The 20,775-nt window shown below is 51.9% G+C and overlaps 3 protein-coding genes across 5 annotated transcripts; 1 reads left to right on the forward strand and 2 right to left on the reverse strand.

Moving 5' to 3' along the window:
• Nucleotides 1-628: 628 nt before the first annotated feature.
• lsm14aa (LSM14A mRNA processing body assembly factor a) lies at nucleotides 629-7,521 on the reverse strand. Of its 2 annotated transcripts, none has more exons than XM_028430640.1 (9): nucleotides 7,229-7,521; nucleotides 6,319-6,482; nucleotides 5,981-6,137; nucleotides 3,964-4,281; nucleotides 3,170-3,349; nucleotides 2,916-3,090; nucleotides 2,788-2,826; nucleotides 2,495-2,714; nucleotides 629-2,410 (listed from the first exon to the last, which is right to left on the reverse strand). In XM_028430640.1, the coding sequence occupies exons 1-9, from the start codon at nucleotides 7,347-7,349 to the stop codon at nucleotides 2,387-2,389; spliced, it is 1,398 nt and encodes a 465-aa protein (XP_028286441.1). In that variant the 5' UTR covers nucleotides 7,350-7,521; the 3' UTR covers nucleotides 629-2,386. The 2 variants fall into 2 exon arrangements, with proteins under 2 accessions (XP_028286441.1, XP_028286440.1); XM_028430639.1 differs by having other exon boundaries at nucleotides 3,170-3,352.
• Nucleotides 7,498-19,495, reverse strand: LOC114451783 (BTB/POZ domain-containing protein kctd15-like). 2 transcript variants are annotated; one of them, XM_028430645.1, is made up of 6 exons: nucleotides 18,851-19,495; nucleotides 18,229-18,404; nucleotides 18,010-18,154; nucleotides 16,532-16,834; nucleotides 15,782-15,952; nucleotides 7,498-7,581 (listed from the first exon to the last, which is right to left on the reverse strand). In XM_028430645.1, the coding sequence occupies exons 1-5, from the start codon at nucleotides 18,875-18,877 to the stop codon at nucleotides 15,791-15,793; spliced, it is 813 nt and encodes a 270-aa protein (XP_028286446.1). In that variant the 5' UTR covers nucleotides 18,878-19,495; the 3' UTR covers nucleotides 7,498-7,581; nucleotides 15,782-15,790. The 2 variants fall into 2 exon arrangements, with proteins under 2 accessions (XP_028286446.1, XP_028286445.1); XM_028430644.1 differs by lacking the exon at nucleotides 7,498-7,581 and having other exon boundaries at nucleotides 15,597-15,952.
• Nucleotides 7,934-15,686, forward strand: LOC114451779 (transcription initiation factor TFIID subunit 4-like). The gene is made up of 15 exons (XM_028430636.1): nucleotides 7,934-9,280; nucleotides 9,405-9,571; nucleotides 9,694-9,777; nucleotides 9,924-10,106; nucleotides 10,184-10,306; nucleotides 10,393-10,482; nucleotides 10,576-10,764; nucleotides 10,847-10,919; nucleotides 11,284-11,389; nucleotides 12,030-12,199; nucleotides 12,302-12,432; nucleotides 12,523-12,648; nucleotides 12,785-12,841; nucleotides 13,082-13,204; nucleotides 13,959-15,686. The coding sequence occupies exons 1-15, from the start codon at nucleotides 8,158-8,160 to the stop codon at nucleotides 14,118-14,120; spliced, it is 2,907 nt and encodes a 968-aa protein (XP_028286437.1). The 5' UTR covers nucleotides 7,934-8,157; the 3' UTR covers nucleotides 14,121-15,686.
• Nucleotides 19,496-20,775: the final 1,280 nt, after the last annotated feature.

Here is a 20,775-nt window from a genome sequence, read left to right on the forward strand (position 1 = left end):
TCTTTCTGACAGCTGAAACACTAGCATGCTGCTAACGGCTGCTGATTGGTCAGTTCAGATCAGGACTGATGGGGACAGGAGGTCCTCCCTCCATGGCAGCCGGAGTCCTCACATATATATCTGAGGTTGGACGTGTCCAATCAGAAGGGAGGATGCTGTGGAATGGTGACGTCACTGATAGTTATAGAACGGGATTTAACAGACAGCTGATGATCATTTTATTAATCATGGAACAAGTAACAGACAATAAAACAGGGACCGGTGGGGGCATGGCTACCATGAGCCTACAGCACCGATACAGCTGGTGCCATCTGCTCCACCCCCCCATCCTGCCTTCCAAAACACCAGCACCCTTTGCATCGGGCCACTGGGTGACGGCTTCATGCACTGAACATGCTATAAACACACACTATTGTGTAACCAGGAGCTGTAGCTGTGGGCGATAAGCTGTGCAACAACAGTAACGGTACATAATTATGAAAGCAATGGGACTACATGACCACAAGGAAGGCCATTAGTACCCATCATGTTCATGATGTGGTGCTGATCTCACAAAACACTCGTTAACTTGCAGGTTTCAATTAAAACATGTGAGAAGCTGTAGCTGAACAGACGAGGCCACACAAACTAATGAACAACTCTTTATTATTTGCTCTTAATAAAAAGCCCAGTCTGCTGAGGCCCACAGTGGAGGACGCCATGCTGGGGTCAATGACAAAACAAGTGGCTGTGACTCCAGGGAGAAAGGAAGCCAGAGGTGGAGCACAAACACCGCCTCTTTGTGCTCCACCTCCTGATGATCCACCGCCAACACTGCACTTATTGCATCACCAAAACATCTGTTCATATAGTCACCAACACAAACACCGCCATGTTTGACGAGAGCTACGCCGCCTCCCCTAAATGTGCACATTACCCCCACCCCTGAAGAATCTGACCAATCAGACTCTTTGCATGTCTGTGGTCAGCCCAACATGTGCCTGATGCTTAGCAACCAGCAGGGCTGGATTAACAAACCCAGAGGCTGAGATTAAATAACCTGGGCCCCACCAATCATAGCTAATTTAGCCTAGTATCAATACTGCAAACAGGGGGAAGTAGTTAGCTTAGCTCAAAGCCTGCATACAGTGGAAAGTTAGCCTAGCATAATCATCAAATACAGGGACAAATGGCTGACTGCCGTCACTTAAAATGGGAAATACAGCTAGCATTAATTATCAGACTGTCTTTAAACAGAAGGAAAGATAGCTTAGCATAACACACACACACACACACGCTAAAGTGCAGCAGCCTCCCGTTTTTATGTCTGATGGACGATTCTCTGATGAAGGCGAGGCTTTCCTGAGCACAGTGCCGTTCTTTAAAAGCAGCTCTGCTCCTCCGTCTCAGACGTGGGTCACTAACAGCACAACAGACTCTAGAGGTTCAGATTTTCTATCATCCTTCAGAGAACAGCACCATCGTTTGTCTAGGCGGTCTGACAGGTGGATTATTTTGAAGCACATGTGCTTTAGACCTTTAAACCTGCTTGGGCCAATTCATCCGACAGTTACGAACATTGCTACAGCCAGACAGACAGCTTGGTTACTAGCTCTGTGTGACATCACTTCCTCTGACGCAGTGCAGCAGGACAGTGGCTCAGGGATTATTTCACTATAAAAGGATCAAATGGCAGATGCTAATTTAGTTCATTAGTGTCTCATGGTACATGTACACATCGTAATAAGTGAGCAAAGTGCTTCAGCTGCGTTCAATCAAAACTAATCAAATCCCGTTTTTGTTTTTCTGATTATGAATCGTTCACTTTCTGTTATGAAGCTCGGTTTGTATGATCAGGTTTAACGTTGCCATCTCACATCCCTTGTGTGGACCTGAACTGTGCTGGGACATAGAGGCTGACATCTGGTGAGCCTGCAGCAAAGTGCATCAAGTACGGCCACTGAGAGCGAGCTGCTACCTGCTAACGTTAGAGCGCACCCTCAAAGCTCCACAGCTAACGGACGCAGTCAGACAGAGGGGCTGGTGAGCATGGCGGCGGCGGCGAGCAGGCGCACTACATGACAAAAGTAGAAAAATACACGTTAGAAAGGTGAGACCCTGTTTGGTGCTGAAGTGACATTACAGAAGAAACTCCACCCAACGCCCCAGATCAAGCTGCGTCAGTGACATCACAGGTGTGGACAGCCAACAGCTGGGGGAGGGGCGGAGGAAGGTAAAGATCTGAACTTGGAGGGCACACCGTTTCTGCCACTGACAGATATGGAAAGTTAATTTGCATTCAAGCAGTCTACCCCAGTGCTGGTGACAAATATACAACTAGTAGACAATCTTCATTTTAGTCAAACTATCTTCCACTGAAGAGGCTCCACTCCTCCTCCCACTGCAGCTATGCAGACACTTTGTTGTCCTTCTGGAAGAAAAGTAAAAGACAAACGTTCACTAACACACAGATGCGCTTTCATGGCATCGCTGGAAAACAAAGACAGCTTTTTACCCTGTATGCCGTCAAATCTGCGAACTCCCGGCCAGCCTGGTTTCCTCTGTATCCTCCCCTGAAGCCGCCGCCGCCTCGGCTGGCCGGACGACCCCGCCCACCACGGAAGCCCATACCACCACGGCCGCGGTAGCCCCCGCGGCCTCGGCTCTGACGCAGAGGTATGCCGAATGTCTCGGCATTCATCCGCCTCTCCTCCGCCCAGGTCTGCCTCCGCTCCCTGCAGGACGGAAAAAAGGACGTCAAAGCACAAACATGGAGGGACGCAGTCACATGACAGGACAGACGCTCACCTGGGGAAACCTGAGCCTCCAGACTTCTCACTGGCCTTCCTGGTGAAAACAGAGACCAAGTGTTGTAATAAAGCTGACGTGTTCAGCAGTTCAGCTAGAGGTCCCACAGGTAAAGTGAGCTCTGTTACCTGGTGTCGTCACAGGAAATGTTGTCAAAGAAGGACTTGGACTTGTCATAGTAACAGTTGGGGCCAAGTGGGTCGCACTCGTCGTCAGCATTGCCCTCGCTGTTCTGAGTCTCCACGCCGGAGTCACCTTTGTCCTCCCCATTCAAAGCCTTCTCTGGCTTCTCCGGTTTCTCATCTGTGTGAGAAAATGAAGGGTGGCTCACACAGCAGCTCGCCATGAACAGTCGTCTCCACATTTACCTGCCGACACCGACCTTTCAGCTTCAGCTTGTTCTGAAACTCCCGGTCGATCTCCTCTTTGTTAAACTGGGCGTTGGCGCTCTCAAAATCAAAATCTTTCTCAAACTTCATGGGTCCATCTCGGCGCACACTGAAGCGTCCTCTGCCGCGGTGGCCGCCGCCTCGCCCCCGGCGGTTAGCTGGAGCGCCAGCAGCTGCTGAGTGAGAGAGCAAAGGTCAGCCGTCCATGTGAACACAGACGATGTCACAGAGCGTCAGGGCCACCACAACACACATCTCCATCGACAGGGGCAGCATCAGTCAGCACCTTCACACAGAAACAGAGAGCTGCAGAGGGGGAGAGGCCTGACCTGTGCCACGTCTCTCCCTGCCTCCCCCTCCTGCCTGCCTACTCTCTGGTTTCTGGACATCTGTGCCAACAACTGCTTTGATCACTGAAACAATAACCAGGTGATAACCCGCCCGGGTGCTCACTGGATCCTGTTCAGTCTGTTATCATGAGGACGTTTAGGGAAGTGCTGACTAAGTTTCTTCTAACGTCCACTTCAGATGTTGCTCCAAACCCTTCCTTGTGTTCTAATTTTGGAGACCTGCAGCCTCACTGTGCCACACAGGTCATTCCTGGTCTCCTCTGGAACATGACCGTGGGCAATGCTACAAAAACATGTTTAAAACATAAAGACTGAGACCGGCTGAGCTGGAGCATCGTGTGTGTGTTGTGTGAGCACTACTGTAAGTGAACACACACTGAGAACTGAGTGCAGACATTCCACTGTGCACGGACACTACTCCAGAGGGGACGTCTCACCTGTGTGGCTGAGCACAGAGTGGGTAAGCCCTGCAGCAGTGTCCCCAGCAGTGATGGTTCGGGGGGCAGACCAGCCCTGACTGCTGCGCCCCCCCCTCACAGCCTCCCCCCTCCTTGTGTCCACGCATTCCTGCTGCTGCACCTTCTGGCTGCTCTGACCAGCTGCGGGGGGGGCCGTGCGGCCGTGAGCGGGGCTCCGGCGTCCCAAGCCAGGGGCCGGTGCTGTGGTGGTGGAGGCCGGGGCCGATGGGGTGTTCTGGATCACCTGCTCCATTGTGGGACTTTTTCTCAGAGGGTCCAGGCTGGGACTACTGCGACCTAAGAGACAAGAAGCACCAGAGCAATACAATCATTACGATCGATAGGCACATGGATCAGAGAGCTGACAGACAGAAGGAGGCATGCTGCTCATAGGAATATCGCCATCTAAGGGCTCCACCTGCACCCACATATATCCACGGATCACTTATTGAACAGGACCAGACACGTGAGCAGTCAGTGGAGTGCTGATATCGATTTCTTCTTGAACAAACTCAACTCACCACACTGAATGCAGCGACCCTAACCCTAATCCAGTTTTTATGTGGATTCAACAGAGCCCAGGGCTGAGCCAGATGTGCTGTTGTCCTACCCTCTGTGGCGAGTCCACACACAGACTGGGGATTTTTACCTTCAGATTAAAGGCCCCCCACAGACAATGAGTCAGAGGGGAGGGCAGGGCCCGCAGCACCGCTGTGAGACCGGGCTGAGCTCAAGTTAGGCCTGGGCATGGAACAGAAGATATATACCCACGTTTAGACTGACACTTAGACCGACGTAATCTTACTCATGTCGGTTATTACTTCTCTGTGCTGTTCCCTTGTGGAATAATGAAATAAATAAAACGCTGAAACGAGAAGTCTGTTCGTGAGAAGGCAGGAACACAAACAAACTTTTCATACTTCACCAGAAACTTGTGTGCAGAGCTCCCGTACAGCTCTCTTTTTTGATTTCTCTGTTCTTGTGTGGATGGAACGAGCTTAAGTCACGTGACTCCGCCTCCTTCATCTAGTCTCTCTTCATTAGTCGATTTTTTGTCAAAATTTGAGGGTTTCAGTCGACCAACACTTTCTTTGGTTGATTACAGCCCTACTGGGCACATGTCGAGAGGAAGGACAGGGCCCCAATTGTGTCCGTGCGGCCATGAATCCATCCTCCTCAGATTCTGTAGCATGTGTTACGTGGTCCCAGGGCCACAGAGACCCCGACCCTTGGACAACATGCTGCGTTCTATATAGGGGTACTGATAACGATACCAAAGCTCTGTTTGGTTTATTATTATTATTGTTGTTGATTTCAGGCTGTAATAAACTCCTCTCTACATGCATGACATGTATGCATAGCAAGCATGCAACTGAAGTGAGTACAAGGTCAGAAAACCAGTCAGAAAACATGATATCCTGTTAACAGGAGAAATCCCACCCTGAAACCAAATATGGAACTGTAAGGGTTTCACATTAACTTTCAATATGTATTTATTAAGAAAAGCACATGTAGCCCCTGATGGGCCCCTGAACAGTGGTGGTTTTGTTCCTCTCCTGACGTTCTCCTCCACAACTCATTGCATTCAGAGCAGAGGTTACGTGTTCACAGAACGCATGCTTAGGGCTGAAACTCAGACCTCACCTGGCAACAAGACTCTATTTTCTGATTGGCCGATAGGTCCAACAGACAGATGCCTACCTCTGACTCGTTTATAGGATAGACTATAATAATTTCCACGCTGCCATGTTAATCATTTCCCTGCGTGAGAAATGCCATGTTTGGCGTGTGAACTTGTGAAAATGCGTCTCAGCTCGGACTGTACATAGTTGTGATAAAGTTGGTTAGCCACAGTGCAGCTCCATGCTCGCCGGGCTGCAAACTGTGGAATGGTGTGTCTCATTACTCTGCGTCTCAGTGAGCTATGCAGTGTGCAACCAGCTGGCAGGGAATCACTTGTGGACTGATTTCAGACAACATTAAAGCACAGACTTACCAACACCAACGGGTCCAAACTGAGGGGAGACTAGGGGGCTGGCGCTAAACTGGTTGTATGCGGGAACTGGGGCTCGGTTGAAGAGGCCATAGGACCCAGCGGACTGGAACGGGGTCGGGGCAGCAGCGGCGGACGAAGAGCTGGAACTCATCGAAGACTGTAAAGCAGAGACGAGAGAGAGGAGAGAGGCTTCTTAGGCTAACACAGTTATCCACGTTCTTGCCTCCTCATTGAACGAGCATGAGGGAAACTCTGCAGTGACTCTGGCTGCCAGCACACCGCTCACACAGTCAGGATCATCCTGGTCTTATATTGACTGAATAACCACGGTGCTGTACCTGGACAATAGCAGGGTCCTGGGGGAGAGAGCATGTCTGTTTGGGTGGCTCACACACAGTCAGGTCCTTAATGTCGCTGCCTCTGAAGATGATGTACTCAAAGGTGTCATCTCGAGGCGGGATGGGCCTGTCAGTCGGGCGATCCTCCGTCCCAAATGAACGTACTGACAGACAGGAAACAGCTTACAGTAAATGTGAACATTGTGAGCATGCTCAGTTATATGATGCTGTGTTGTTTACATTTTCCACAGTGATGCGCTGTGTCCATTACAACCATGAGCACTTCAATGCTAAACTCTGCTTACTGACGAGACAAAGCTGCTCAGATTCATTATAGACTGTCGTCATAATCTGGTCGTTGGTGAACCAGGTGAGGTGAGTGCGCAGGTAGTGACGTCAGGAGTTCTGTGAACAGGTGGGGCTGACCTGCGGCTCACTGCATGTCACACAAACATTTTCCCCATTAACTGCACTGCGCGGCCGCTGCAGCCAGCTAACCTGCTAACTTTAGCTGAAAGGTGAAAAGCTGACTCACGTAGCAAACACACAACATGTGTGCCTACACAGCATCACCGTTAAGCCCAATTAGCACTTACGCATTTGTATTTTATTGCAGTTGTTTCACACATGCAGTTAACTTTGAGCTAATCCAGCTAGCATAATAAATGACATAGCATCCTGGCGAACTACCAGCTCAAGTGAACGTAAGCATGGCAAGCTAACATTAACCACCTTGCTAACATTATTGATTTGTATGCGTTGCGGTTGCGTGAAGAAATTGCACGACGCAGACGATCTGCATCAAGCTAATCATGTTTATTCTACATTGTTAATTATCATCACTGACCATGGCACCAGGCACTAATGCCACGCTGCTGTTACAGTAGCATTAGCCGGGTAGCTGCATTACCTTTAGCAAGTGCGACAGTCGAGTTCTCGGTGTCGATCGTGTAAAGGATTCCTTCGTAGCGGATCTCGGCCTTCGAGATCAGGCTGATTTTGCTGCCAAGGTAAGGCGTCCCGCCGCTCATGGTGTCTCCCGCGACCCGGCACTCCAAACCAGTAAGAGAGCGGACCGATCCTCCAAGTCGTGTGGTCAGCAGAACCGATCCTACGGGGATCCTCGCCGGTTTGTTTCTCTCCACAGACCTCAGCGCTCTCCCAGCTACAACATGGCTACCTCCACCTCCATCGAATGGCTCTGCGCGGGGCCAGCGAGAGTTCAGGATATCGCGGGATTCGGTTGGATAGTGAAGTCTAGATCTGCGTAGAGTAGAAGAGCAAACAGACAGAAGCTCGTTTACGACAATATTACACCTTAATGTCCGAACCCGTTAAAAGGTCTAGAATATCAAGCATTGAGGACATCACGAGAAGTACACCAACAAACAAATATATGAGGATATGATCGATTTACCTGTTTTATCTTAAACATGTTTTGATGTTCTATTTCTACAGTCTCCGGTATCACGTCACTGTTTAATGTAAGTAATCAGTGATCAGTATTGATGAACTCGGAGATCACTTAGTGATCGGTGTGAAGAATAGCCGAGCGCGTGTGTCGTCATTAAACATGTAGTAAACAACGACAGACTGCTGTTATTAACATCTGTTCTGCTCTTGTGTTGTAGCTGTTTAACCTATTAACCCTTTCAGGTTAAAGTTGACCTGAAGTTGTGTTTGATTTGACTTTACCTGCAGACACACCTGCACGTCAAGAACACACCGCAGCTCAGAAGGAAAATCTACCCCCTCTATTTCTATGCTCGAAAACGAGCTTCGTCCTCCGCGCATGCGTAGATTCTAAAAAACGATTTGCACAACGGTCCAACATCAAAGATGGCGGGAGCCTCCGACCCACTGGAGGACATGCTCTTCAATGAGGTGGACGAGAAGGCGGTTAGCGACCTCGTTGGCTCTCTGGAATCACAGCTGGGCGACAGAAAGCCTCTCCCCGCGTCCTACTCCGACGGGAAACGGGAGACAGCTGCGGCCGCCGCCGGCCACTTCTCAGGGAAAGTGCGCGATCAAGTGGGGTCTGTGGAGCAGCCGCAACAAGGGCATCCGAAAGTGGGGTTAACCCAGGAACCCGGCGCCAATGAAGCGCTGTCCGGTAAAACCCTTCCCTCCTCTACCTCCACCGGGGCTGTAATAACGGCTGGAGCCAGCCTGCAGACAGTCGGAGCGCCTCTTCCGACTGCTTCCTCCGGACCGGGTCCCGTAACTTTGACCACTCAGTCCGCCGTCGCTGGCTTCCAGCGGGCGGCTGTCCTGGGTCCCAGCGCGGCTCCCAGCGCAACCATCGTCCCTGCGGCGGAGGCGATCCAGACCTCTTCACCCGGGATACAAAGTCTCAACGGCAATCCCGGAACCGTGAAGTTGGTGAACTCACCCGGTGTCCCTCCACCCGCCGGGGCCAGCACCGTGATCAGCGCCGGGGGCTCAGCTGTTATCGCACCCAGCTTTCCCGTACCTCAGTCGTCCGTGGGCTCCTCCGCGGTGGCCCTGCAGGGGCACCCCAGCCCGGTGACCAGCGTGGCCCAGAACGGGGTGGATTCCAAGGGAGCCCCCGCCCCACCTGCCACCACCTCTCAGGTCATGAACAGCACTCCTCTGATGCACACTAAGTTGCTGGTGCCCAGCCAGCCCGCCTCCACGAACTCTGTCATCCTGACCAGCACCCCCCCTCCCGCCACAGCCCAGTCCCCCATAAGCCTGGCTCAGACTGGGCCCAGCCAGGGTCCTGCTGTCACCCCGGCCCCTGCCGTGAATGGGGTGGCTCAGCCCACGGTGGCTGTGGTAAGGGCGCCGTGCGCCCCCGTGGTGTCCACCTCCATCGCGCAACAGAGGCCCGGGCTGGCGGCCGGCTCCCCCCGGGCTGCCACCCCTCAGCCCACGCTGGCTGTCCGACCCCAGCAGCAGGCCACCATCCAGCTGCCCCCTGGATTCACCATGCCTCCAGGTAAGCACACAGCACCGCAGACGGGTCCTTTCATTATTGATTATCTGTTCCATCACCTTTGCTGTGATCTTACTCCTGGCTCCTGTAGCGTAACATACTCCTCATCCTGCTCCTGCTTTTTTAGGTATGGTTCTGGTCCGGACAGAGACAGGTCAGCTGGTCATGGTACCCCAGCAGGTTCTGGCCCAGGCCCAGGCCAAGTTGCAGCAGGGCCAAACGGTGACCAACATCGCCCAGAGGCCTGCCACGCCGACAGCTGGGTCCACCATCCGGGTCAGCACTGCCACCACGGTATGTTTGGAACTGCAGATGTTTAGCAGAACACCAGAATCCTTAAAAACAGGAAAACAACAAGTCAGGCTGGTGGAGACCAGCTCAGTGTTACTGTGAGCTCCCCCCTCTCTTGTCTGCAGGCACCTGGCACCCCTCAAACTGTCCGCTTGGCCTCCCCGGCTCAGACCAGGATGGTTCAGTCTCCCGCCACCACCTCTGTACAGGTCTGTTTCCTGTTCCTGTGGTTTGTTTAAAGCTGTGAAAAATAACCGACCGCATCGACACACCCTGATCCTGACGGTCAGTCCATGTCCCGCTCTGCAGCGATGTCATGAATCTCTCCCCTCTCTCACTCCCCCTTCCCCTGAAGGCTCTCACAGTGGCGCCTGGCGGTGCTGCAGTGTCCGTAAAGATCCCTCAGAAGGCACCGACAGTGATCGCAGCGGGGGGCACCCCTGTAGCCAAGCCTGCTGGCCCGCCATCTACCCCCCTGACCAGTACCACACCTTCTCCTGCTGGCTCACCCGGCACCAGAGTCACTGTTGTGTCGCAGGTCAGGACAAAGAGCTAACAGGAAGCAACCTGGCTGACTCCTCAGTTTACTGACATGTGTGTGTGTGTTCTTAACAGGAGATGCAAGAAAACGTGAAGAAATGCAAGAACTTCCTCGCCACGCTTATTAAGCTGGCATCACACAACTCCCCCTCCCCGGAAACCTCCAAGAATGTGAAGGCCCTGGTGCAGGACCTGCTCGTAAGACATCTCAGTGTGGTCTGAGCACAGCTGTGTGTGTGTGTGTGTGTGTGTGTGTGTGTAAACCTGTGTGTTTGTGTGTTCAGGATGCTAAGATCGAGCCTGAGGAGTTCACCACTCGGCTGCAGGCTGAGCTGAAGTCCTCCCCACAGCCCTACCTCATCCCCTTCCTCAAGGTAACCTTTAGTCTGTCAGTACATCGTCATGTTTACGGCGGCTGTTGTCATGGATACCTGTTGAAGATGACAGTTGCTAATGTGTCTCCACAGAAAAGCCTCCCTGCCCTGCGTCAGTCTCTCCTCAGCAGCCAGCAGTCTCTGATCACCACGCCCCCCAGCACCTCTGCCCCTCCCTCTGCTGCCCCCGGCTGTGTCACCACCATCAGGCCGCGGTTGCCCGTAACCCCAACTGGCAGCACCGTCCGCCTGAATGCACCGATTGCAAACACAGCAGCTCTGGTACAACAGTGTGTGATGATGGTGATGGTGATGGTGATGGTGATGATGATGATGATGATGTCATCGTCCACTCTCTCCTCAGGCTGCAGGTAGAGCAGTCCAGGCGGTTCCAACGCGCTCTCCTATTGTCATCAGTCAGCCTCTCAGACCTCAGAGTGAGTGTGTTACCCTAAACACACACACACACACACACTTATGCACAGGTGTAACTGTAAAAGTCGCTCAGAGTGTGAAGTGTTCCATTTCTGATCTTACCTGCTTGTTCTCAGTGGCTTTGCCATGAGCATGAGCAGAGTCTTTTCCTGTTAATCAATCATTGAAGAGCACAGCACGTCACGATCGGCAGTATTGATGAGTTGTACTCTACAGTGTTTGTTGGGCATGTTCACGGTGTCTGTCTCAGCTCTGGTGACCTGTGTTGTTCTGCTGAGTGACATTAAACCAACGACAGCGCAGCTACTGTCTGAGGTCGAGCCCTGAAGGTCTGTCAGCTCTGAATAAATCTGTCTTCTCCTCCAGGTGCGTTTGTGAGAGGACCCATGACCATTGCTGGGAAAACTTCCATCAATCTGGCAGCTCAGGCCAATCAGAAGAAACTGAGTGACCCTGGGGGCGGGACATTCAGGTGAGTGGCATCAGAAACCTGATGGAAGCCACTGAAGGCATGTAGTTCACAGATCAGTCAGGAGGGGGCAGCATATCATCCACATTACATTTGTAACAGTGTGGGTCTGTCAGAAGGTGGCAGCAGAGCGCTCTGCGCACAGTCAGGATTTAACCAGGAAGAAGAGCTGATGATTAGAACTCGAGGCGGCAGATGGCTGATACACGATGATGATTTTATGTTTTCTTATTGATCTCTATATGATAAATGATAACCGTCTAATAATTACAAATGATACACAAATTGGCTCAACATAAACATTTACTGAACTCGTCTGTCTGTCCAGTGTCTGGAGGTGGTGCTGGTTTAGGGTTAGGTGTCTGTTCAGCCATCACACTGGCTGTTATTAACAAATAATACATGTCCAGTACATTATTGTCTGTTCTATATCTGCTGTTATTCAAAGCACACAACACATTTAAAAATGACCTTGACCCATTCATTCATGGATTAGTGTTGGCTGTTATCCACCTGATCACTGAACACTGACCAGTGTGCAGGTGACAGCCAGACGGAGCTCACCCAGCTGTTAACAGCTAATCTGTATGAATCTGCTCTCACCTGTCCCCCACCCTTCTGGCTCCGCCTCTTCTGTCCACAGAGATGATGATGATATCAATGACGTGGCGTCGATGGCCGGAGTCAACCTCAATGAGGAAAATGCTCGTATCCTAGCAACCAGCTCAGAGATAGTTGGCACGAAGATCCGCTCCTGTAAAGACGAATCCTTCCTGCCTACCGGCCTGCTGCACCGACGCGTTCTGGACACAGGTGTGTGTGTGAGTGTGTGTTGTGTGTGAGTCCGACTAACGGTCACTCTGAAAGTGAGGAAACATGGCATGTCAGTGATGACCCTGCTGACTGTGTTCTCAGCTAAGAAGCTGGGTGTGAGCGAGGTTCCTCTGGATGTGGTCAGCTTCATTTCCCACGCCACGGAGTCCAGACTGCGCTCGCTGCTGGAGAAGGTTTCAGCCATTGCTCAGCACCGTGCCGATGGCGGAAAGGCAAGAACATCTTCTCAACATCTCTTAAAACCAGCTGATAAATCAGCAGAAATCTAAACGGAGATTGGTCTGTTCCTCTCCCTCCACCAGGATGAGCAGCACCACGAACAGACGTCAGACGCTCGCTCTCAGCTGCGTTTCTTCGAGCAGTTGGAGCGGATGGAGAAACAGCGCAAGGATGAGCAGGAGAGGGAAATGTTGCTGAAGGCTGCAAAGGTACAGACACCCAGTCCTCATCATCTGCTCTGTGTGTGATGGCATCAGTGGAGGTCGTCTGCGCTGTCCACACACACACAGCTGACTCCGCCATGCGTCACAGGATGTCACGTTAAAGCTGATGTTTTCATTACAGAGTCGCGCCCGACAAGAAGATCCTGAACAGGCTCGGCTGAAGCAGAAGGCTAAAGAGGTGTGCAACACAACACACACACACACACACACACACACACACACACACACACACACACACACACACACACACACACACACACAGCAGCTCAGTCCAGCACCAGGAAACCATGTCAATGTGCCATTGTCCATGACAACACACACACACACACCACCATCATCATCCTCTGGGATGAGCCATGTGATCAGTGCTGCCTGCTGATTGGCTGTCACACTGACACCGTGTCTGCTTCCCTCACAGATGCAGCAGCAGGAGCTGGCTCAGATGCGACAGCGAGATGCCAACCTTACAGCCCTCGCCGCCATTGGGCCACGCAAGAAACGCAAGCTGGACTCACCGGGCGCCGCCACGAGCGGCACTGAGGTATGACTCTCAGCAGCCAATCGCCTGTCTCCATTCTGCCCCCATGTGTGTGTCTGTGTACAGATGACATGTGCTGACACACACACAATCTGGGTGATGAGTGTGACCACAGTTGAGTGAAGGGGGTCAATGTCAGCCTCGGGGTCTGTGGTGGGTGTGACCCCCCCCCCCTCCAGGCAGCCAGAGGCTCTGCAGCAATGAGCTTGGGGCTCTGGGGGGGGGGGGGTCACGGCCTGAGGCGATGCCTGCCTCATGTTCACCCTCCCCCATGCTCACTCTCTCACACACAAACTGTGCCTGAAGCTGCCCTCCCAGTTGCATCACACAAAGAGACCCTGCAGAAAAATCTCAACACAAACACACACACACACACACACACACACACACAGCAGCTGGCCTGTCAGGATTCTCTGGGTGGGGGAGGGGGGACGTCTGAAACAGATCAGGACAGTTTAGAGTCTCTAGAAAAACTCTTAAAGTTGTAAAAGTGTGTGAGTTCTTTACACACACGGGAAGGATCATGTGACTTTGTTCATGTGTCTGTCTGTCTGTCTCTCCTTGTGGACAAACGTGGACTCTGCTCAGTGTGATTTGAGTGTTTTGTCCCAGTGAGACATCCTCGTCTCCCTGCACAGCGGTTGTGTTGGCCTCAGCAGTAGGTGCCGTGTTGGGGCAGCGCCTTGCTGCAGGGTGGGGAGCGCGGCGCACACTGTGCTGTCTAATGTCCACTCATACTCCTGCATCTCCTCCACAGGTGGCTTCGGGCTCGGGCACCGGCAGCTCCACGGCCGCTGGCTCACGGCAGCAGCTGCGTCAGCGAATCACACGAGTTAACCTCAGGGACTTCATCTTCTGTCTGGAGCAGGACCGCAGCACGACGCGCTCTCTGATGCTCTACAAGGCTCTGCTGAAATGATCTCGTCGCACCTCCCCTCTCCCATCTGCAGGGAAGCTGCTGGAGTCTCCGCAGTCCCTGCAGCACCTTTTGATCTCGCCTGAACCTCACTGACATCTCCACGCCATTTTCAGGCCCGCTGTCAGCCTGCCCGCCTTCAGGCCAGAGGTCACAGCTCTGTTAAAGGACCACAACGTTCAACACCACATGGCCATCAGCAGCTAACCGCTAACAGCTGCTCAGGCAGGAAGCTTCTGTGGGTCAAAGTTCAGCTGCTGATCTCTCCTGGTGGTCGCTCACAGTATTTCCATTAGGTCACGTGTGTGAAACTGTAGACAGGTGGATGGAAGGTGGCGCTCTGCCTGTATTACCCACGATGCCTCTGACAGCCGGACACTTGATGAAACGATGGAAAAATAATGTTATGCAGATAAATCAGGTTTGGGTGGAGCTGCTGTTGAATCTGGACTCGCTTTAATCTTCATCAGCTTCTTCTCTGTGGATGGATCAATACCAGTCTCTGTAAACCGGTGTAGTAATGGTGGAGTGGCCCTTTAACAGCCCTACCATTGGCTGACGCATGGTTCTGACGGCGTGCTCTGCTTCAGGACTTCAGCGCTGTACCTCAGGAGGTGCCTTCCAGGTGACTCTTGTTCAGACTTCCTGTCGCGCTCTCAGGACGCCGCGCTCCTTGCATCGAGGAACGCCACCGCGAGAACTGTGAGGCTCCGATGGTCGTGTGAACGCAGGTCATTTTAGTGTGTGTGTGTGTGTGTGTGAGATTATCATGCTGAAAGCTCAACTAAAGAACAGTTCAACATTTGAATAATCCTCCATTCAGAGGCACAGCTGTGGCTCCAGCATCCCAATTATTGATGAATCAGCTAATCAGTTTAATCAATCATGGACATTATCAAAGCTTCAAAACCAGAAACAATCACTATCACTGCAGCTGTTGACTTACTGATCACTCATCAATACAAAAATGATCAATATTTTGAATATAAAATATTTTCATCAGTTGTTTTTATAAAATGGATCAAAGAAGCTGATGTGATTAACCACGGGACATTTTTAGCCTGTTTCTAAATATTTTTAATGATTATGTGTTCAATATTTTGTGATTATTAGCCAACGGTAGCTTCATTGATCTGAACATCTGAAATGTTGAACTGTCCCTTTAACTCCCAGAGAGCTGGCTCTCACTCAGGCTGCGTTCAAGAAGGTTCAAACATTCCTGCAGTTCCCCCTTCCTCTTCCTCCTTGTCCTCAGTCTTTAGTTAGATGCAGTTTGGCTTCAGTTTCTCACTGAAGGTGTGTGTGTGTGTGTGTGTGTGTGTGTGTGTGTGTGTGTGTGTGTGTGTGTGTGTGTGTGTGTGTGTGTGTGTACACATTGCAGGTTTTTAATGCTTTAAATGTCCCTTTGGTCTGTATAGCCTATAGCGCTAACCGCTAGCTGTGTGTGGTCTCTGTTGGAAGGACACGGTTTTTGCGAGTATTTATATTTCCTACATTCTGTATCAAACACTTCAGGCAGTTTTTCAGTCGTTTGTACCTTTACAGAAAAATGAAATAAAGAATGAGAAACATTAAGCTGTTTTTAATCACCGATAAAAAAGTTAAATTCTCCACTGAGCTTATGACTGGTATGTACAGCTGACTGGTGGCTGTCCATTTCCCACCTGAGTCTGTCAGTCTAGAGGTTCCTGTTTGATCCGGATCGTGGTGCTGCTGATGGACTGGCTGTGTTGCAGATCCCTACACAGGACGTACTCGCTAAACTGGGACGAGTCGACGCCCCCACCGCACGACGCCTTGACACTGAAGCCTCTCTGGAAGAGTCGCTCCAGAACCTGCAGGGACAGACGGACAGGTGAGCTCAGCAAGCCTGCAGAGGGCGCTGCTCACTGGCCTGTATCGTCTCTCAGGAGGTGACATGGCTGCCTCAGTGATGCTAACTTACCTGCTAACACAGACAGCTGGCAGTCTATTTCATTCAAACTGAAGGGGCTGATCTGGATGCTAGCTAGCTAGCTCGCTATTTGTAAATGACCTTTGTTGGTGCTCAGTATGAGCCCAGGGAGGAATTCCAACAGTATATGACACAATATATAAGATAATGAAAGGATGACAGTACAGAGCTGGTGTGGCTAATTATCTCAGACTAGTGTCATCCTAATTAACCTTCAGCTGATGATGAACAAACTAGCTGATTAAGCCACAGGATCAGCAGCTGACGGTAAGCTTATCCAGCTAGCTGTCCGTTAAACTCTATCCGTGTCATGTTAGCTTGATTATGCACATTTGTCAGGATGCTAACAGCCATGCAGTGGGCTGCATGCAGTTCACCCAACAGCCACGGGTGTCACTGTTTTTCCGCATGTATCCACTGGGGCCTCTGGTCAGTGCAGAGCCCTTTTAGCGGTACTGACCTGCACTGAGTTTAGTCTGCAGTAGCCATTTAGCGGGAAACGGATGACGTGGGTGGGGTCCTGGTTCCAGCCAGCGTTCACAGAGTTGCACATGACGTCTCCGGTCTCAGGGAAGATCTCCTCTATCAGGACTTTGTCTCCGCTCAGTGCGATCCTCTCTCCCAGGTCAGGCGTGACGCGCACAACCAAACACTCGCAGGGCGGCGCCCGCTGGGCGTCACGCTCTGCCTGCCAGCGCTCCAGCTCCCGAACCATCGGGGTCAGCTGGTAGAACCGGGCCTCCTCGTACAGCTGTGAGAAGTCCTGCAGCGGTCAGAGCACAAACACTGCATCAGCAGGCCTGCTGGCTGGTCTCCAATCAAATCATTTTAAGGCTTTTATTCTGGAAACCTGTCAGCAGGATGTCACATGATGTGAAGACATAAAAATGCACACAAGCAATAAAAGCAGCATCTGTGGGATGATGATGATGATTGTTGTTGTTGTTGTTGTTGTTGTTAGCATCGTGCTTAAGTCTGAGCAGCTGGAACAGAGATGGAGGGGACACACACACACACACACACAGAGATGGAGGACACACACACACACACACAGAGATGGAGGACACACACACACACACAGAGAGATGGAGGACACACACACACACAGAGAGATGGAGGACACACACACACAGAGAGAGATGGAGGACACACACACACACACACAGAGATGGAGGACACACACACACACACAGAGAGATGGAGGACACACACACACACAGAGAGATGGAGGACACACACACACACACACACACACACACAGAGATGGAGGACACACACACACACACACACACAGAGATGGAGGACACACACACACACACACACACACAGAGATGGAGGACACACACACACACACACACACAGAGATGGAGGACACACACACACACACAGATGGAGGACACACACACACACACACACACACACACACAGAGATGGAGGACACACACACACACACACAGAGAGATGGAGGACACACACACACACACACACACAGAGATGGAGGACACACACACACACACACACACACACAGAGATGGAGGACACACACACACACACACACAGAGATGGAGGACACACACACACACACACACACAGATGGAGGACACACACACACACACACACACACAGAGATGGAGGACACACACACACACACACACACACAGAGATGGAGGACACACACACACACACACACACACACAGGCAGGGATAGGTGTGTTTTATAAAGCAGCTTGTGTCTGCAGGGCGTTAGTCATCCTGAGCAGAATAACACTGACTACAGGAGGAGAGCGGAGGGAGCTGCCGCCTCACACTCACTCAGTAAAACACACACAGCCAGCAGCTCCATTCAAGGGTCCGAGTTAAAAGACTCCAACTAACAGAGACCGACGCTGCCCCCCCGCCAACACACACACACACACACACACACACACACACACACACCTGGAAGTCATCTGGCAGCAGGAGCTTGCAGGTGCGCAGGAAGCTGAGGATGTAGCGGAAGATGTCTCCATCTCTGTCAATGAAGTAATGCTGCTTCAGACTGTCCAACACGATGGGCTCAGTGCCGTTAAACAGGCGGCCAATCCTGCAAGGACACACACACACACACACCTATAAAAGCTGAAAATTAAACCAGTGTCGTGTGTGTGTGTGTCTCACCTGGACTCTGGGAACTTGGTGAGTGTGGCCAGGCTGCTGGTGTACATGTGTCCACCCACGTCGATGTGGACCGGGGCGTTGGACTTGGTGAGCTGGGCAGGGGAGGGGATGCCCTGCGCCGTCAGGGGCGACACAGGTGAGCGGCTCAGAGACATCCTGGACATGCTCCGCCCCTCCTGTCACACGGCAGGTAGGAGAGACACACACAGAGCTCTGAAGAATGGCAGGTGAAGAGGAGGCTGCAGACACCTCACCGCACCCAGCTGACGGCCCTGTGTGTGTGTGTGTGTGTGTGTGTCCGCGCTCTAACACTGAGCCTGCGCAGCCTCTTGTGTTTGAGAATGAACCCGCCTTGTGGGGACAAAGCCCACAGACCAGACTCCATTAGGAAATCTGCGCTTTTAGCGTGTGGATCGATCGAAGCGGGCTGAGCCTGCCTCCACCCGGGATGAGGGTGGAGGCCTTGGGGAGCGAGCAGAGGACACACGTCGCGCTTTGTGAGCCGATGTTACAGCCGGGCTGTGTTGCGGTGTCCCGGTGCGCGCAGAGCGGATTTAAAGCCTTTTAATGCAGTGTTGTGTCTGAGCTGGACCTTAAGGACGGGACTGTAACGCGTCCTTACCTGAGAGGACACCGACACAGACGACATGGAGGCGGTGTGGGTCGTTCTGAGCCGCGGCTGTAGATCTCAGGTCCCTGCTGGTCTTCCCGTCCTCAGCCGTCTCTCCGCGGTGTGTGTGGATGTGTGAGGGAGTCCGTCCTCCACGAGAATAAAGAGGAGGGCTGACACAGAGCAGCGTCGCCCGGGGCCCTTCACGGCCTCAGGGGCCAGGATTAGGTTACAATGAGGCGGGCAGGGAGTCCTGCTGTCTCGGCCCGACTCGCTGCTGTCAGCCGGGGAAGAAAGGAGCGATCCTCGGGTTTATCCGCCCCCCCCCGACAGCTCCTGTATTTTAACATCACCCGTCCCTCCGGGTCTGGAGCCAAATGATGTCTATCGTCATGCATTATGCCCCGCAAGCCGCCCGCGGACAAATGCGCCATTTCAATTACTGCGCACTGCTACATGGAGACTTGCGCCGGGAGGCTGCGCACACATACCGCTGAAGTTAGTTTCGGGTTGGATTTGAGCTCCAGCAGCGTCTCACTGAGGAACTTCAGTAACACAACAGCAGCGCTGAGACTGACACACACACACAAAGACAGACAGACACACACACAAAGGCAGACAGACACACACACACACACACAAAGACAGACAGACACACACACAAAGGCAGACAGACACACACACACACACACACACTGTCCCAGCTTGGAATAAATAAAGTATTTTCTTTTCTATTCTACACACACACACACAGTCAGACAGACACACACACACACAGACACGCTCCTTCCATGGCTTCAGTGACGTCAGCTGGCTTCACTACAACACTCACTGGATTATCTTGTCTTAGATCAGAGGGCTTCTTCTATGGGTCACGTGGCAGAAAAGCCATCGTTAACGATCGGTTTTTTTTTACGTATGTTTAGCGCCATCATTTATTGACGAGCCCTGAGTGAGGTGCCGCCAGATGAATCTAAAACTAACTTCACTGCAGCTACACAGACTCCGGATCCAGCCGATCACGGCTCGGCTTGGCTCGGCGTCTGATAAGGAGTAACGGAGTACTTTTACTCTGCACGTTACATCACGAACAGTGTGACCTGTGACAAACACATGTGTTTTGTGTTTTTCCAGCCTCACTGCCCCCATCACTCTGGTCTTTATGCTAAGCTAAGCTAGCTGCTGTCCAGCCTCACTGCCCCCATCACTCTGGTCTTTATGCTAAGCTAAGCTAGCTGCTGTCCAGCCTCACTGCCCCCATCACTCTGGTCTTTATGCTAAGCTAAGCTAGCTGCTGTCCAGCCTCACTGTCCCCATCACTCTGGTCTTTATGCTAAGCTAAGCTAGCTGCTGTCCAGCCTCACTGCCCCCATCACTCTGGTCTTTATGCTAAGCTAAGCTAGCTGCTGTCCAGCCTCACTGTCCCCATCACTCTGGTCTTTATGCTAAGCTAAGCTAGCTGCTGTCCAGCCTCACTGTCCCCATCACTCTGGTCTTTATGCTAAGCTAGCCCTGCTTGCTGTAGCCTCATGTTTATTGTTCCCATGCCGTGACCTGCAGGGGCTGATGGGAAACAGGTCTGTGGTACAGGGACACAGTGCTGCTCCTCCGATCAGTTTGCAGCATGTCAGTATCTGCTCTCTTATTGGTTGGTGCGTCAGGATGGATGCATGCATGTCTCTTTACAAACCAGCAGGAGGCGCCACTCCTCCTAATTAAAGAAAGCCTGCAGACACTTAATTAGACAAAGTAGCACAGTTACCAGTTTAAAGATTTAAATATCTGCTAAACATGCCGCAGGCTGCTACAGCTAATGCTGTGTGAGGGGGAGGAAGAGGAGGAGAGGGAGGAAGGGGAGGAGGTGATGATCAGCAGCATAATCAGCCCATGTAAGCATGCTGTTAACTCCACTGGCACCATTCACTTAATGGTGGCGC

This window comes from Parambassis ranga, chromosome 19, assembly GCF_900634625.1.
Source record: "Parambassis ranga chromosome 19, fParRan2.1, whole genome shotgun sequence".
Classification (NCBI taxonomy): domain Eukaryota; kingdom Metazoa; phylum Chordata; class Actinopteri; family Ambassidae; genus Parambassis; species Parambassis ranga.